Source organism: Nycticebus coucang, chromosome 16, assembly GCF_027406575.1.
Source record: "Nycticebus coucang isolate mNycCou1 chromosome 16, mNycCou1.pri, whole genome shotgun sequence".
Taxonomy (NCBI): domain Eukaryota; kingdom Metazoa; phylum Chordata; class Mammalia; order Primates; family Lorisidae; genus Nycticebus; species Nycticebus coucang.
The window spans coordinates 46,874,693-46,893,322 of NC_069795.1; the positions used below are offsets into that span (position 1 = coordinate 46,874,693).

General features: G+C 36.2%; 1 protein-coding gene and 1 pseudogene across 1 annotated transcript; one reads left to right on the forward strand and one right to left on the reverse strand.

Annotated features, from left to right (window-relative positions):
- Positions 1-610: 610 nt before the first annotated feature.
- Positions 611-2,928, reverse strand: LOC128567416 (olfactory receptor 5H8-like; annotated as a pseudogene).
- An 11,853-nt stretch (positions 2,929-14,781) lies between these two features.
- LOC128567904 (olfactory receptor 5H8-like) lies at positions 14,782-15,732 on the forward strand. Its single transcript, XM_053565510.1, has one exon. It carries the CDS (start codon positions 14,803-14,805, stop codon positions 15,730-15,732), a length of 930 nt encoding a protein of 309 aa, XP_053421485.1. The 5' UTR covers positions 14,782-14,802.
- Positions 15,733-18,630: the final 2,898 nt, after the last annotated feature.

The following is an 18,630-nucleotide window of genomic DNA, read 5'->3' on the forward strand; positions in this document are numbered from 1 at the left end:
TCTCTCAGAAGAACAAAAAATAGCAAATTGTGTGATCGAATCTTGTGTACTGGACCTCCACAAATAAAGAGTAATGGTATTTGTTTTAAGTACATAAGTTTAACATTCTTTAATTTATAAGCTAGGATAGCTTCTCTCTGATATTTAACAGTCTATCTCAGGAGCCAGTGCAATTTTCTTAATAACAGAATTCCTGGGATTCTGCTCTGCTCACCTAAACAGAAACCTGTTACCCAATGTAGGGTATATGTGATGTGAGTTATCATCCTATAAACCTCTGTTCACTGTATGGTTTATCTTACTTGAGTTATTTTCTGAGTAGCAACAAAATTTTATCACTTCATGTATTTATAAAGTCACATGAAGTGCACATAACCTATAAAATATTTTCATTTTTTTCTGCTCTAAATATTCTTATATTTGATTAAAATTTCATGTATGGTTTTGAATACAGATATTTTGAATTATTAAATTCTAACATTTAAGTCATTGAAAATCTAGAACAATTGCAATTGCAAAAAATTTCAACATGTAAAAAATTATACCCACACATAACCTACATAATTTTATGACTATTTTACTAAAAAGAGGAGAGATGTTAACACAAGATCTAAACTTTTCCTCCTAATGCTTTCTTCAATGAGTCTATGACTTGCTTATTTCTCAGGCATAGATAGTGGGATTTAAAAAAAGGAATTATAACAGTATAAAACAGAGAGTCTATCATATCTTGATTGCTAGCTTGTGGAGATGCAGGAAGCACATACATGAAGAGCAGAGGGCCATAGTATAAAGACACGGATAGGAGATGAGCCCCACAGGTGGAGAAGGCTTTCCTGATGCCTTTGAGGGATTTCTTTTTTAAGATTGTAAAGCGAACAAATGTATAAGAGGTAAGAACTGTTCCAGTAGTTAATGCTTGAATTGAACCTGCAAAAATAAAAACCACTCGATAATTAATATGGGTCAGTACAAGAAATCTTCAACAATGGCATAATGTCACCGTAAAAGTGATGTATTATGCTGGAATTACAGAAGGTTAATCTGAATAAAAAACCCACATGAATTATGGCTTGAAGAAAGCCACATAAAAATGACAAGACTAATAGCCGGATGCACAGTGCGTTGTTCATAATCACTGGGTAGAGTAAAGGTTTGCATATGGCTACACAGCGATCATACGCCATTGCTGCCAGGAGAAAACACTCTGTGGTTAAACTGACTGCAAAGGAAAAAACTGTATCACGCACTCAGAGAGAGAGATCATCTGACTTTCTGTTAAGAAGCTGACCAGCATGTTGGGAGTCACTGTAGATGATAACCAAGTGTCCACAAAGGCTAAATTCCCAAGGAATAAGTAAATGGGGATGCGAAGGTGAGGGTCATTCCAGATGAAAGCAAATCAGACCAAGGTTGCCCACAATGGTGATGAGATAACGTCACCAAGAACTCGAGAAATGGAGATTTTCCACTGTGGTGGATGTGTAAGTCCTGTGAGGACAAACTGTGTCAGCAAAGTTGCATTTTCCTTTTCCGTGTCATCATTTGGTGTCCTCTGAAATAAAATGCAGAAAATGTAAAAAATATATATTCAGTACGTAATTACAATAAGTGGAAATTCGGAGATGGAAATTGGGAAAAAAACAAACTGTCATCAGATTGATTGCCTTTCAATTTTATGTATTACCACTAAACTGAAGGAAGCTATATTTAGGAAGTAAAAGAAGACAACGAAAATACAATTACTTTCCACTGAAAATGTACACAAGATTTAACAGAATTAGAAAAACATGAGAGCTATTCTGAGCATTTACTAAATTTATGAGGACACAGTTGAATACGGTAAAGAGATCCTATGTCTGGGACAGGGACTCAAGGTCAGGAGATAGACCTACATTCATAAAGGAATTAAATGCCATTTTAAACATAATGACCTTTAATTCTCTGCAATAGTCATGTCCTGAGACTTTTCAAATTGAGAATGGCATATTATAAAATATTTTTTAAATCAAATATTTGGTAGCATAGAAAACAGGCTGCAAATAGTGGAAAATGGTCAGAAATACTAATCAAGATGCTGCTGCTAAAACAAACAAACAAACAAACATATAGGTGGGCTGCGGTGGCTCACGCCTGTAATTCCAGCACTCTGTGAGGATGAGGCAGGTGGATTACCTGAATTCACAGGTTCAAGATCAGCCTGAGCAAGAATGAGACCCCATCTCTGAAAATAGCTGGGCGTTGTGTTGGGTGACTGTAGTCCCAGCTACTTAGGAGGCTGATACATAAGAATTGCCTGAGCCCAAGAGTTTGAGGTTTCTGTGAGCTATGACGCCACTACACTCTACTGAGGGCTACAAAGTAAAACTCTGTCTCCAAAAAAGAAACATAAAATGATGCTGCTGCTATTTCCAGGGATTCTTGCAAAACAGATTACAGATCAGAATTGTATGTGGGAGTATTTTGTTGTGAGAAATACTGATAGCAAAGTAACACTGTAGAACCAGGCTTGGACCTAGGAATCTTCATTTTGAAAATGTTTCCAGGGTGGCGCCTGCGGCTCAAAGGAGTAGGGCACCAGGCCCATATGCCGGAGTTGGTGGGTTCAAACCCAGCCCTGGCCAAAAACTACAACAACAACAAAAAAAAAAGAAGAAAAAGAGAATGTTTCCCAATTTATTCAAATGCACAGAAAATGATTAGATCATGAATTATATGACATTGCAAGTGAAGAGGAGAACAGAAAGATAGATTCAAGGAGCTCAAAACATAGAGTCACTAGTACTGGTGACCTTTAGATGTGGAGTGGATGGTTAGTGAAGGAGAGTTGAGTCACTTGATTACTGGGTAGAAGTTCTTCAAAACGGAGACTGAGAACTTCGGTCCATTGGCAAAATCTGAAAACTGAGACTGAGAACTTAGGTTCATTGAGCTAATGATGGGACATGATTGCTGCTATTGACTTGCTGGTCTGCTTTCTTCTTCTACTACCCATTTTTCCGGTTGGTTCTTCAAACCATGGCAACTTTTCTGTGTTAGAGAAAATATCCATTCAATAAACTACTTTCTTTTGTCAAACAAAGCTTTTACTCAAACAAAAGGAAGACTAGAGAGACACCAGAAAAGGATACCAGGCCGAGTGATCAGGGAAGCAGGAGGAATGCTGAAAACCTGAGTGTGTGGACCTGAGGAGAGGACAGCTTTTCAAGGACAAAGTGAAGGACAGGGCCACATACCAAAATAAATGCTTTAGTAGAAGGAGTGAACAGAGATCACTGAGTGTGGAAATCAGGCAATGTTTTTTTTTTTTTTTTATTAAAACATAGCTGTGTACATTGATATGATCATGGGGCATCATTCACTAGCTTCACAGAGCGTCTGACACACTTTCATCACACTGGTTAACATAGCCTTCCTGGCCTTCTCTCAGTTACTGTGCCAAGACACTTACATTCCACATTTACCAAGTTTCACATATACCCTTGTAAGATGCAGCGCAGGTGTAATCCCACCAATCCCCTTCCCTCTACCCACGTCCCTCCTCCCTCCCCTTCCTTTCCCCCTTCCCCCTATTCTTAGGTTGTAACTAGGTTATAGCTTTCATGTGAAAACCCTAAATTAGTTTCATAATAGGGCTGAGTACATTGGGTACTTTTTCTTCCATTCTTGAGACACTTTACTAAGAAGAATATGTTCCAGCTCCATCCATGTAAACATGAAAGAGGTAAAGTCTCCATCTTTCTTTAAGGCTGCATAGTATTCCATGGTGTACATGTACCAGAATTTGTTAATCCATTCGTGGATCGATGGGCACTTGGGCTTTTTCCATGACTTAGGAATTATAAATAGGGCTGCAATAAACATTCTGGTACAAATATCTTTGTCATGATGTGATTTTTGGTCTTCTGGGTATATGCCCAGTAGAGGGATTACAGGATTGAATGGCAGATCTATTTTTACATCTCTAAGTGTTCTCCATATATCTTTCCAAAAGGAATGTATTAGTTTGCATTCCCACCAGCAGTGCAAAAGTGTTCCCTTTTCTCCACATCCACGCCAACATCTCTGGTCTTGGGATTTTGTGATATAGGCTAGTCTCACTGGTGTTAGATGATATCTCAAAGTAGTTTTGATTTGCATTTCTCTGATGATTAAAGATGATGAGCATTTTTTCATATGTCTGAAGGCCGCGCGCCTGTCTTCTTCAGAGAAGTTTCTCTTCAAATCCCTTGCCCAGCCTGCGATGGGATCCCTTGTTCTTTTCTTGCTAATGCGTTTGAATTCTCTGTGGATTCTGGTTATTAAACCTTTATCAGAGGTATAACCTGCAAATATCTTCTCCCATTCTGAGGGCTGTTTGCTTGCTTTACTTACTGTGTTCTTGGCTATGCAGAAGCTTTTTAGTTTGATCAAGTCCCAGTAGTGTATTTTTGAAGCTGCTTCAATTGCCCGGGGGGTCCTCCTCATAATATACTCACCCAGACTGATTTCTTCAAGGGTTTTCCCTGCACTCTCCTCTAGTATTTTTATAGTTTCATGTCTAAAGTTTAAATCTTTAATCCAGTGAGAGTCTATCTTAGTTAATGGTGAAAGGTGTGGGTCCAGTTTCAGTCTTCTGCAGGTTGCCAAAGAAGATGAAATATGTGGGAATTTATCTAACAAAGGATGTGAAAGATCTCTATAAAGAGAACTATGAAACTCTAAGAAAAGAAATCAGGGAACGTTTAGAGGCTTTCCTGAGAGCACTTTCAATTTTGTGATAGAATTGAGGTGAGAGAATAATGAGAATTAAATGAGTAACAAGTGTCACAACAGCAAGTGAAATAAGACCGTGCACGCTCAGAAATGAGGAGCATAGTTGGCATTTGTCTGTCAGTGTTTGTTTGCTGCTATAGACAAATGTAAATTATTTTCTAAGGAACATTTAAGGAAAGTCTTCAAAGCAAGAAAAGAAGAAGAGCTGGAGAGGAGAAGGGGAACAGAGAGGTGGAAAAGGAAACTTGACTGGGTGAAAAGAGAACAAGAGGAAGAAGAAAAGTAGGTAGAGAAGGACAGACACATATATGGATCAGAAAAGGCAAAGCAAAGGGACTGGAGAAGACAAGCCCTGGAGAAAGGCTGAAGACTGAATAAAGGAGAAAGGTTGGAGGCTTGAGGGGTCAATGTTTGTGTCAACCCCGGTCTTACTTAAAGATGACAAGCCTGGACTCTTTACTTTTTCTTTTATTCAAAATTCAACTTTTATGTTCCTATGATGTGTTTACATGAAAGAAAGGTTTGATTTTAAATTTCACTTTCCAAACATTGTGTTGTTCATAAAGACATCAGCATTTCCTGAAATATCTTTACATATTTATTGATAAAAGTTGCTTCATCTTTGTTTATACCATGATTACACCTGACGCTCTCTGGGAATCTTACTGATTTTACTACTTGAGAACATGGTTTTTGTCCACAATGCTTTTAACCTGAATAAAACAAAGACTGGAAACTAATACTGATTATATAAATGGTAAAGCTAGTAATTCCGATTGTTTTTTTTTTTTTTTTTTTTTTTGTAGAGACAGAGTCTCACTTTATGGCCCTTGGTAGAGTGCTTTGGCCTCACACAGCTCACAGCAACCTCCAACTCCTGGGCTTAAGCGATTCTCTTGCCTCAGCCTCCCGAGCAGCTGGGACCATAGGCGCCCGCCACAACGCCCGGCTATTTTTTGGCTGCAGTTTGGCCGGGGCCAGGTTTGAACCCACCACCCTCGGTATATGGGGCCGGCGCCCTACCAACTGAGCCACAGGCGCCACCCTAATTCCAATTGTTAAATGCACCTTTATTTGATATGGTTTTCTTTGATGTAATCCTAAAATATATTTCTAATGATCAGTTTATTATTTCATCAATTTTAGTATTTATGGTTTGATAAGTATCTAAAAACAAATTGAGTTTGAAAATTTTCAAATCACCATGTTTCTGAAAATATTCAAATTCAATTTGTGTGGATACTTATTAAACCATAAAGGCTGGAATTTATGCAGTAATAAACTGATTATTAGAAATATATTTTCTGTATTTTTCCTATGATGTACAAATTATTCATATTTTATTTATGATAACTGAACTAATAACTGTCAGGGTGGGTGAAAGAATATAGGAATGACTTAAAAGTTTAATTCAGAATATATACCTAATTCAACAGAATGAAGATTTATATTCGAATCATAAGAAGGATGGCTTATATAAGAATCATTATGACAGAATTTCTAAATTAGCTTTTAGTTATTTATTTTTTAGTTCACCAGAATTTGTCTTATAAATTCATTAAATTAAATTAATAAGATAAAATATGTGAAAGGGGAAAAATCTGTCTTATAGCTATTTTGTTTGTCCAGATTAAGTCATGATAATAAAATGTACTGAAAATTTACTATTTGCTCTACATTTCTCACCCATCTTCTGGCATCTTCTAAATCCAATCTAAAATCATTACAAATTAAACATCATTTGAAACTATATATATACACACACATGCATATACATATATGACAGTGAATATTATAGAAATTGCATCTCTCTTACACATATCTTGAAAAAATTGTGGAGATCCTGAATAGTGTTAGGCTTTCTAAAGCACAAAACGACAGTAGCACAGGAATGCCAATAACAAAGACAGCAATTTGTTGCACAGCTATTCATTTTGTAAGTTTCATTTCCCAAGCTCAGAATAATGTGGTTTATGTAAATTTGCTTTCAACATGAGAGTCAACCGATGATACAGCAGAATGATTTTGCCAGAAAAGAAAGGAGTGGGAAATTCCCTGAAGAGAATCTGAGGATTTCACGTAGGAAGATAAAGTGCAGCTCTTCTACTGGGCACTGTGGATTTGGACAGATTGTCCCACAGGTCATTAAGGTCTTTGAAATGATGAGCAACCATTAACTGCAGTTCTTTTAACAAGTGAAAATTTTAACAACTAAAACTATGAAAAGACAGTACTTTTAACAACTGAAATTACACTTTATGCCACTATTTTCTTTCTTAAGTATTTCAGGTAATACTTAAGATGTGTCCAGGCAAACATCAGCTGAGATAGACAGAGAGATAATAGATAGATAGATGATAGGTAGGTAGGTAGGTAGGTAGATAGATAGATAGATAGAAAATTTGTTGCTCTGAGTATCTTTATTAGTATGGTCTTCCCTAAGCTAATCAAAACACACTAATAATTTTTTTTTCTTTTTTTAGAGACAGAGCCTTACTTTGTTGCCCTCCGTAGAGTGCTGTAGTATCATAGCTCACAGGAACCTCTGGCTCTTGGGCTTAGGCATTCTCTTGTCTCAGCCTCCCAAGTAGCCCATCGCAATGTGTCACCCATCACAATGGGTGATTGTTTTGGTTGTACTTGTCATTGTTTGGCAGGCCCAGTTCAATTATTCCAGAAGAGAGGAGTGAATTCAAACTTTATTTGACTTTTTGTTACATTCCTCACCTCAGTAGATTGGATAACTCCCCTTCACACTGGGGAGTTCCATCTACTTTCCTCAGACCACCAATTCAAGTGTGATTTTCTTCTGGAAATAGGCTCAAGACACATCCAGAAAGAATGTCTAATCAGATATCTGGCATTCCATGGCTAAGTCAAAGTGATGAATAAAAATATACATCAGAAGTCTCTCCTTTGTCAACTTGGCACTCATATACATCTACTTAATCCATAGTAAATGTTAAAAAAAAAAAAGAAGTCATAATCTGACTAATCTGATGTAACTGTCCTGCATACATCTGTTAACTGGTGAACACCTTCTACAGAAGAAGAGGTTAAGTCTTAAATAATGTTTAGTCTTCTCTTTGAACTCTGGCAGCTGAAGTACTATCTTGTAAAATGAACAGTGCTTAAAAACTATCTACACTATAATGTGAACATATCTTATATGATGTGATAAAGCAATATGAAAGAAAACAAAAATATAAGATTTTTTTTTTGCTCTGTGTATGCACATATACACATATGCACTTATTTTTAAAAAATGAGGAAATGTTTGTGATAATTACAATCTTAATTTTGGTAAATGGTCTTGTGGTCAATGTTTGTATTCATGATCTTCTTAAACTACTCATTTCCTATTCCCTTTGTCTATAGCAAGCACTTCAGCAGTGGTAGTTCTTTCCCTGATATGGTGACCTATATACTTATTCTTGATGATTCTTGGTCAGTAGTCCTGCCTAAGTTGGGTTGTTATAGCTTTCCATTGACTCTAATCATAGAACATGGTAATACTGAGAGATTTCCTAGGAATCTTCTAATTCTGGACATAGCTTCTCTTCCTCCATTATGGATTTGTAGTCCAATTTCTCCTTAGTAGTCAAGATCACCCCAATCATCATAGTCATTCCTTTCTTAGCCAATTGATTCAGAGAGATAAGGAGACCAAAGTGCCTGGGTGGAAGTTTTAGCTTCCAGTTCAATGGAATCATGGTGTGTCCATCTTTGGAACTAAGCCTGTTATACCAGCTGAGCATAAAAGTGTAGGAACAAGAAGGAAACTTTGCTAGTGGGTCACTAGAGGTACAGAATGGTCCCAGTCCCATTGCAATCATTTCTATTTCTAGGCTCATGGATTCTGCCATGAAACAAACAGCACAAAAAAAAAAAAAAAAAAAAAGGAAAGAAACAAACAGCACCATATATTGGAAGCTAATTCAGATAATCTACTGCCTACTGGAGAATCTTTCTCCAGCCCTGCAAAGTTTTGCCACCTAGTTGGTACTGTAAATGCATCTTAAATTCATTCCATGGCTCTACTATACTGGCTATTTCAGGATGGTAGGGATCATGGCAATATGTTCAAATAAGTGAATTCCATGAACTTGGCCCTGTTGCTCCAAATCATTGGCTTTGAAGTTATTTTCTTGCTCATAAGGAAGGCTGTGTAGAATACCATAACAATTAATAAGAAATTCTAAAAGTCCATGGTTAGTAGCTTTGACTGAAGTACTGTGCATAGAGAAGGCATTTCTGTATCCAGAGTATCTAATCCACCAGAAACAAAACACTGCTATAATAAAAAGCAGTCCAGTGTAACTATCATGCCACCTGGTTGAATGGTGATTTGCAGGCCAGCTTTGGTGAGTGGAAGTACATGTTGCTGAGCCCATGCAAAGCCTCCATCCCTATCATCATGGTCATTTGAAGACTATGGTTTCCACAGAATGTTCATTCTATCCTTTTTATTTTTTGATTATTAAAATCCTCTTCTGCTGAGATAACACTTGGGTGAATATTCACATGAGCTACAAACATTGTCTTAAGTGTATCTGTGCTCCTGTGACAGAAGACCACAGAAATTTATAAACCCAGAAATCTACAGTTCCAAAGTTCAAAATCATGGTGCCATTAGGTATGATTGCCCAGGGACTTTGCTCTGCTTCTAAGAAGGCACCTTTTTGCTGAATTTCCTGGAAGGGAGAAAAACTGTGTCCTCATGTGGTGAAAGGTAGAAGGACAAATGAACCCAAGGCTATGTGAAGGCTCTTTTATAAGGGCCTTGATCTCATTCAGAAGGGAAAGAGGCCACATACTTAACCAAGTCATAAAGTCCTTGAAACAGACTTTGCTTAGCCTGAGCAATATGATATCCTGTGACACCATAATAACAGGGGACTTTAACACCCCTCTCTCAGAGCTGGACAGATCCTCTAAACAGAAATTAAACAAAGATACAAGACCTTAAATAAGACTCTAGAACAACTTTGCTTGATAGATGTATATAGAACACTCCATCCCAAAGATAAAGAATATACATTCTTCTCATCGTCCCACAGAACATTCTCCAAAATTGATCATATCCTAGGACACAAAACAAACCTCAATAGAATCAATAGAATTGAAATTCTAGCTTGGATCTCCTCAGATCACAGGCACTAAAAGTGGAACTCAACTCCAACAAAAAAGTTCAAACTCACATAAAAGCATGGAAGTTAAACAACCTTATGCTGAATGACAGTTGGGTGCACGAAGAAATAAAAAAGGAAATTATTAACTTCTTTAAGCATAACAACAATGAAGACACAAGCTACCAAAACCTATGGGATATAGCAAAAGCAGTCCTGAGAGGAAAAGTTATTGCTTTAGAAGCCTACATTAGAAAAACAGAAAGAGACCATATAAACAAACTCACAAGCCATCTGATGGAACTGGAAATAGAACAAAAATCTAAGCCTAAATCCAGGAGAAAAAAAGAAATATCCAAAATTAAATCAGAGATTAATGAAATTGAAAACAAAAGAATCATTCAGAAAATTAATGAAACAAGGAGTTGGTTTTTTGAAAAAATAAATAAAATAGATAAACCTTTGGGCACTCTAACTAAAAATAAAAATGTAAAATCTCTAGTAACCTCAATCAGAAATGATAAAGGGAAAATAACCACTGATGCCACAGAGATACAAAAGATTATCTCTGAATACTACCAGAAAATTTATGCCCAGAAATTTGACAATGTGAAGGAAATGGATCAATATTTGGAATCACATCCTCTCCCTAGACTTAGCCCAGATGAAATAGATTTCCTGAACAGACCAATTTCAAGCACTGAGATCAAAGAAACAATAAAAAAGCTTCCAACCAAAAAACGCCCTGGTCCAGATGGCTTCACACCAGAATTTTATCAAACCTTCAAAGTAAAGCTTATTCCTATACTGCAGAAATTATTATAAAAGATTGAGGAGGAAGGAATCTTCCCCAACAGGTTCCATGAAGCAAACATCACCCTGATACCAAAACCAGGAAAAGACCCATCTAAAAAGGAGAATTTCAGACCAATTTCACTAATGAATATAGATGCAAAAATTCTCAACAAAATCTTAGCCGATAGATTACAGCTTATCATCAAAAAAATCATACATCATGATCAAGTAGATTTCATACCAGGGATGCAAGTTTGGTTTAATATACCCAAGTCTATAAATGTTATTTACCATATCAACAGAAGTAAAACCAAAAACCCCTCTCAATAGATGCAGAAAAAGCATTTGATAAAATCCAGCATCTTTTTCTAATTAAAATCTTCAACTCTTAATAGCATCACATTAGTTGTAAGTTAAATCTTAGAGGAAACACATTCAATTCATGCCATTCTGCCCAAAGGAACCCCCTCCCCAACTTCACGTCCTTTTCTGATGCAGAATACATTCATATCATTGCAATACTCCAAAAACTTATAAGTCATTCCAGCATCAACTGCAAAGTCCAAAGTGTTGAGTATCATCTAAATTAGATATGGGTGAGACCCAAAGATACGTTTCATTCTGAGGCAATTACTTGCCAGCTATAAACCTATAAAATCAAACGAGTTTCCTGCTTCCAAAATACAATGGTAGGACAGGCACAGAACAGACACTCCTATTTTAAAAGGGAGAAATAGGAAACAAGAAAGAGCTAACAGGTGTCAAGTAAGTCCAAAACCCAACAGAGAAAGAAACCTTAAATCTTAAAACTTGGGAATAACATTTGTCTCCATGTCTTATCTTCCAAATACAGTGTTGCCAGGGTGGGGTTCCGAACATTCCAAGGAAGCCCACCTCTGTGGGTTTCTGGGTGCAGACCACACCACAGCTCTCATGTTTACCAAAGAACTGCTGGGAATTGCCATAGTGGAAGCTCTCAGGGGTGGCTCTGTCCTATAACATATCTCTGCTAAGGTGTGAGTTTTTCTGAGGCATCCTTTGAAATCTACATGGAGGAAGCCATGCCTCCACAGTTCTTGCACTCTACATTCCTAAAGAATTAGCAGCACAGGGACACTGACGAAGTTTAATGCTTGTGTCCTCTGCAAGAATAGCTTAAATTACACCTGGGCTCTCCTGAACCCTGACTGGCATGGGCAAGGAGAACTATGCCAGAATTAAGGTTAACAGAGACTAAAAGTGGCCTTGAGCCATGAGTCCCAAGGTTTCATAGGTGCCCCGAGCCCCTCCTTTGAAAACATTCTGCCCTCAAAGCCTTGGTACTCTGGGCCTATGATGGATATAGCAGCCTCAAAGATCTCTCAAACGCCTTCTGAGTCATTATCCCATTGATGAATAACACTTGGTTTTCTTCTAGCCAAAGTAATCTCCTAACCTAATCTAACTGTGGCCATACCATTGGTTTTCTGTCCTACATATGCATCTATAATAAAATGAAATTTGTGATTCCAGGAGTTTGTAATAGCCTTTGGGACAACATGGACTTCTCATAAACATTCCAATCCACTATGCCCAGTAGAACATCTTCAAATCCACTATGCCCAGTAGAACACCTTCAATTTGTCCTATGGGAAATTCTCTGGCACTCTTATTACTCTTTCAAATCTTCTGTTTATGGCAAAAGCACAGAGTTGTACCACTGGCTGCCTCTTTTCTTCAACATAAATTTGTCTAAAAACCGTTTTTCTGAGATTGGGAAATGAAGCCTCCAAAATGAAGGAGAGTCCAGTGAATTGGTACCTGTGTTTTGGCATTCTTCTTCTTCTTCTATTGTATTTTTATCCACATTAGAATGCCTAACATTTTTCAGAGATCAAAATTTCTTTTAAGATACAGGTAAGAGAGAAATGATTTCTACAATCTTCATTATACTTTATAGAAAAGATTAAAATGTTATTTGATATACTATAGCTTTAGATTGCATGTACAAGTTGTAGAGTTAACCAGGTTAAAATTGGATAAGTATTATTGAATTATCTTTATATTTTTTATAAGTACATATGGAAATGAGAACTAGTTATAAGATTGAATTATTCTTTTAATGATATCATACTATTTTAACCTTATTATACTTATTGTGTAAGGTAGCTTGTGATGAAATAGAACATTAGACTATTTAAAACTGGGTTTAAAGATTCAAGTGATAATGATTTTTATTTTAGAATTATTTCTGATTACTTTGATACAAATGCATGTCTTCTTTTTAATCACATTCTCTCATTACTACTTGTAAGGTCAGTCACTCAAGGATCTTTATTCACTCATTGTGCTTTCAGAGCATTTAGTTTGGATTTAGGCACAGTATTTCACTTTGTCTGCTAATGTCTTTCCTCCTTTATGACCAGAAAACTCAGCTTTCTAATTTCCTCCCACTTTTCTGGTCACCCTGCTTAATATACTTTCTGCTTCTTTATCATCTCTTTTGGGAGTTAGCTCTTGGTTGCATTATGAGGTGAACATATTTAATGGATGTTGGTTCTACCTAGAAATTCTTAGGGAGGTTGGAGTAATCAGCTGAAAAATTTGGTAGGAACAGAAAATTTTGTAGTAAGGCAGCCAGTGAACAGCCAACATCATGCCCCAACACTAGCCCAATGAGGACTGTTCAGACCGCTACTAACTTCACATGACAAAGCTCACATTGTAAATACCACTGATGTGCATGAAGGATGCGTTCCATGGAGCTCTTGTACTGCTGCCCTCTCTGCCTTAAACCAAAATTCACTTTTGTCCCTGTACCTTTTTCTTCCTCTCTCTACTTGTCAAATGTAGAATGAGTATGTGTCATTGGCCAGCCTATATCATGTCCCTTCACTGTAGATGCAAGAGGAATGGGAAAATGAGTTTCTAGTTTTCTGGTTCTTAGAATAGTAGATAACCTTTGACAGTCGCTAAGCATTGAGTGGCAGGAAAGAGGATCAGATCTTGGCCATCCTTATAAATGACATCCTCGCCATCCTTATAAATGACGTATATCTACTTTGTTACCTTTTTACTGTAACTTCTTCAAGTTTCTTTTCTTGTCATTCCTTTCTTTGTCTACTTTCCTATGGATAGGTCATCCCCAACTACTCCCTCTACAATCACAATGATGTCAAGGCATAATGTTTACCAAGTTGTAGCACATTTATATTCCTGTCTAGATCTCACCTGGTAGTTCAGGGGATGTTCACTCCATAAACTTGTTGGTATGTCTAGTTCTTAACCTCAGTTCTTAATGATCATCTACCAAGCCACCAAGTGACTCCTCTCTCCTTCATGAATGCTTCTTTCACGTCAAATATGTCACAGAGTACAGAATCTACAGAATTCAATAGAATTCTACATTCTGAATCTACAATATCATTCTACATACTTCATCTGCGTTTAAATCGCTTAATGAGGGCACTTTCAAAATGCAGATTTCTAGAACACATTCTTAAACTACTTAATTCATTTCTACATTAAAATATTACAAGTTATATTAAAGTACTCTCAGACAATTCTCATATTTACTCTGATTTTGGGTTCCCTGGACCTTGTTAACAGGTTCTTAATTAACATACCTGTGTCCAATTTCCTTTTCCTATGGCATATTTTCTACACTATCAAAAATAAATTTAAAAATATATTATTATGCTATTCTCCTTCTTAATATTTTTGGTACATGCTTATTTCATGAAGAATAAAGTTCAGGATCCTTCACATGGTATTCAATTCATTTATTTTATTTTAGGACCATAAACCCTCTTCCTTTGACACTATTCATATCCCAGACATAGGACTTTTCTACCATGTTCAATGGTGTTCACATAAATTTAGTACACATGTAGAATGCCTCTCTTGTTTTCTAAACATGCTACTTCCTGCACGTTTTTGTGAAAGAAATGCAGCATTTAAAAAATTTCTTTAATTACTCAAGTATTTGTGTCCAACAATAACAGTATTTATAACTAAAATTATGAGGGCTTGATTAGCATATAGTTTATTTAAAATCCTCTTTCCCAGTTTGAATTTATAATTGCACTGCCAATATTCCTTTTATATTTACTCTATTTTATTTTAGAGGACACACGGTGAGGGCATGGAAAAGGAAAATGCAACATTGTTGACGGAGTTTGTTCTCACAGGACTTACACATCAACCACAGTGGAAAATCCCCCTGTTCCTGATGTTCTTAGTGATGTATCTTGTCACCCTCATGGGGAACCTCGGTCTGATTGCTCTCATTTGGAATGACCCTCACCTTCACATCCCCATGTATTTTTTTCTTGGGAGTTTAGCCTTTGTGGATGCTTGGATATCTTCCACAGTGACTCCCAACATGCTGGTCAACTTCTTCACTGAGAGTCAGATGATATCTCTCTTTGAGTGCAAGATACAATTTTTTTCTTTTGCAGTCAGTGTAACCACGGAATGTTTTCTCCTGGCAGCAATGGCGTATGATCGCTATGTAGCCATATGCAAACCTTTACTCTACCCAGTGATTATGAACAACACACTGTGCATCTGGCTATTAGTCTTGTCTTTTGTCGGTGGCTTTCTTCATGCCGTACTTCATGAAGGATTTTTGTTCAGATTAACTTTCTGTAATTCCAACATAGTACATCACTTTTACTGTGATATTGTTCCATTGTTAAAGATTTCCTGCACTGATCCTTCTATTAATTTTCTAATGATTTTTATTTTCTCAGGTTCAATTCAAGTATTCAGCATTGTGACAGTTCTTGTCTCTTATACATTTGTTCTCTTTACAATCTTAAAAAAGAAATCCCTCAAAGGCATAAGGAAAGCCTTCTCCACCTGTGGGGCTCATCTCCTATCTGTGTCTTTATATTATGGCCCTCTTCTCTTCATGTATGTAAGTCCTCGATCGCCACAAGCTGATGATCAAGATATGATGAACTCTGTATTTTACATGATCATAATTCCTTTGTTAAATCCCATTATCTATAGTCTTAGAAATAAGCAAGTCATAGATTCACTCACAAAACTCTTAAAAGGAAATGGTTAGATCTTATGCTAATCTCTTTTCTCGTTTTAGTAAAATATTCACAAAATTGTACATGTTAGAGTTATCTATTTGTTTCTCTGGTGTTCAGTATTTTTTGGCTATTACAACCATCCTAGCATTTTTATTGCTGAAGGTATTAGTACCTATTAAGTTCATTAAAGTATTCTTTTGTTGTTCAAAATTATTCAAATAATTGGTTTTATATCAAAATATAATATATTGGTTTTATATCAAAATAGATTTATTATAATTAGGGAGCATATAATTATTTTTGAAGTCTTGTATGTTACTCAGTGTTGCCTTATGAATGCATTATATGCTAGGATAGTGGTTTATTTGATAAGGATTTGAATAACATGTCTCTATTCTAATACAGCTGTATTGCCTACAAGTTTCATCACATTGAACTTCACAGTGCAGGCAAATTTGTATTTGAGTGAACAGGTGAATCCCTGGAATTCTTGCCGTCAGAAGTCCTTCCTTCTATTTTGCTGTGAAAGGGTGAATTTTACTTCTTTGAGAGAGTCACTCACATATTAAGCAAAGAAACAAACAAATGGAAATGCAACAAGGAAAAAGGGAGAGAGAAGTTAAGACAGTGAATGGCAGGTCCAAGTGCAAAAGGAGATTCTTAGCTCAGTGTAGTGATGTAAATAACAAAAGGCAAGTTGCCTCTGTCTCTGATAGCTTTTGTGTTTGGGGGCAATAGTTTTACTAATAGAGCAAACTAACAGTTTAAATAGAAGAAGTAAGTTGGAATAGGCATGATGAAGAAAAGATAAGTAGCATAATATGTAGCAAGAAGTATTCAACCTTTCTAAAATAAAAAAAAATGAAGCTATTAAGATAAAGAATTCAGTAATTTGGCAAGCTTATTGGACTATATTATTGACAGACAGGGGCTTTCAGTGTATAGTGTCAAAGTTTAAAAAATGTCAAAATAATATGACATCATAGTGTCTAGTGAGTGGAAGTGAAAAATATAAAAAATGAAGAAGAATTTGGATATTTTATATCTCAAACAGTTCTTGATTGTTAGCCTTCTTCACATCACACTCTATAAGCATATACTATAGGACCATTGTACCTATATGGGATGGGCTGGGCTAACAAAGGGAGACAAAGACCTATGTATAAGGACAGAGAACCCAGATATGACATCATCCTAATATTCGCACCTGATCTTTGACAAAGCAGACAAAAACATACACTGGGGAAAGAATACCTATTCATTAAATGATGCTCTTCATCTCTCAACACTGAAATTATTCTCACATTCTTGCTGATGCCACTGAGGCCCTCACCCTAAAAACTACTGATCACCATTTTTGGAAAACTGTAATTGTTTAATCTCTCCATCCTTCTAGCACTCTTACTCAACATAGCTATTGAATTTTTTTTTATAATTAATTATAATTATTTGACTCTAATTAATTATGTCCTCCTTCAATACCTTTTATTGGATCGTGGTTGCTACCAGATCATATGCAAGTATGTTTTAGATAGCTATATCTGTAATTATACATGTGCATATTTGTATTTTTTATGTGTATGTATTGTCATATGACATGCATGTATACATGCATATATATTTTAAGTGTAGACACATTAAAAATTTTGAGCTTATTTGAGTAGACAGGGATTCATAAATTGGATGGTGCCATACTGTGGGTGTTCTAGGGTGAGAGAGTAAGGCTTTTAAGTTGAATATGGAAGCAAGATAAAGAAAATATTTGGTTAAAATAGAGCAGTAAGCTTGGAATTATTTAGATAATTCTAGGGGAAAGTCTCTAGTTGGGAGTTTCTAATTGGCTATGCTTAATTTTTGTTTTACCATTTACACTAAGTTGGGTTTCTGTTTGCTGAAGTAGGAACTCACTTTGCTGGTGCCACCTCAGCTGGCATCTAATTATTTAAACAATTTCTCCTCTTTCGGCCAGCATCTCAATTATAGTAAATTGACCAATACTCAGGCACATATGCCACTTTCTGTCACTCTCACAGCCGATTTGTCTTTATCTCAGCATGGAACTCAGAAGTCACTAGGTCTGGTCTCTTGAAGAAATGTTTTTTTTTTTGTTCATCTTGTTTTTATTGTTCTAATCACAAATCTGGCATACATTGATGGCTATGAACTTGCAAATCTGGCATACATTGATGGCTATGCGCTTGCATTTAAGACTCTTGAGAGAAAGCAGCACATCAGGGAGATTACAATGATGATTATTGTGGGTATAATATCAAGAGGCTGGGCTTTGCTTTATAGCCAAGGTGCTCATGAATCAAAACAATTAAAATAAACAAAATAAAAACAAACATTAATGGTTAGAACAATCTATAAATTCAGTATCTGAATTCTCAGGGCAGTTAGTTGAGACGATTTCTATATTTGGGCTCAAAGCATCTTTAGATGATGAAAAAAAGTGGCAGTTGCTTCTGACAATTTTCCTGGTTTACATTCCAAAAGTCTCTGTTTATGTCATTGGGTGTTTTGGGGTAACTTCCCGAGTGTCCTACTCAGCAACAGGCATGAAGCTTGTCCTTTAATGTTTAATATCAAGTTCTTTAGTTCTAGCTTGTAACACTTCAGGAATAGGGCAGGTTATAGGAGGACAAGAAGACCTCAAAGAAAATAATAGAATTGGAATCTAATAATGGGTACATTATAGTTTTCTATTACATGTTTTTTTCTATAAAGCCACATCCATTTCTATCAAATATGCCATAATAAGACTAATTTGTTTGAAAAAGAGTTCTACTGTCATTAAATTTCACCTGTTTACATAAATGCAGTGAGAATAGTGATTGTCTCATTTTTTAGTCTGCTTTTTCAAATTTTTATGTTCTGTCTTCGTTTATTAAATCCTAGCTTTAGGCCATTATTTTTTTGCTATATTT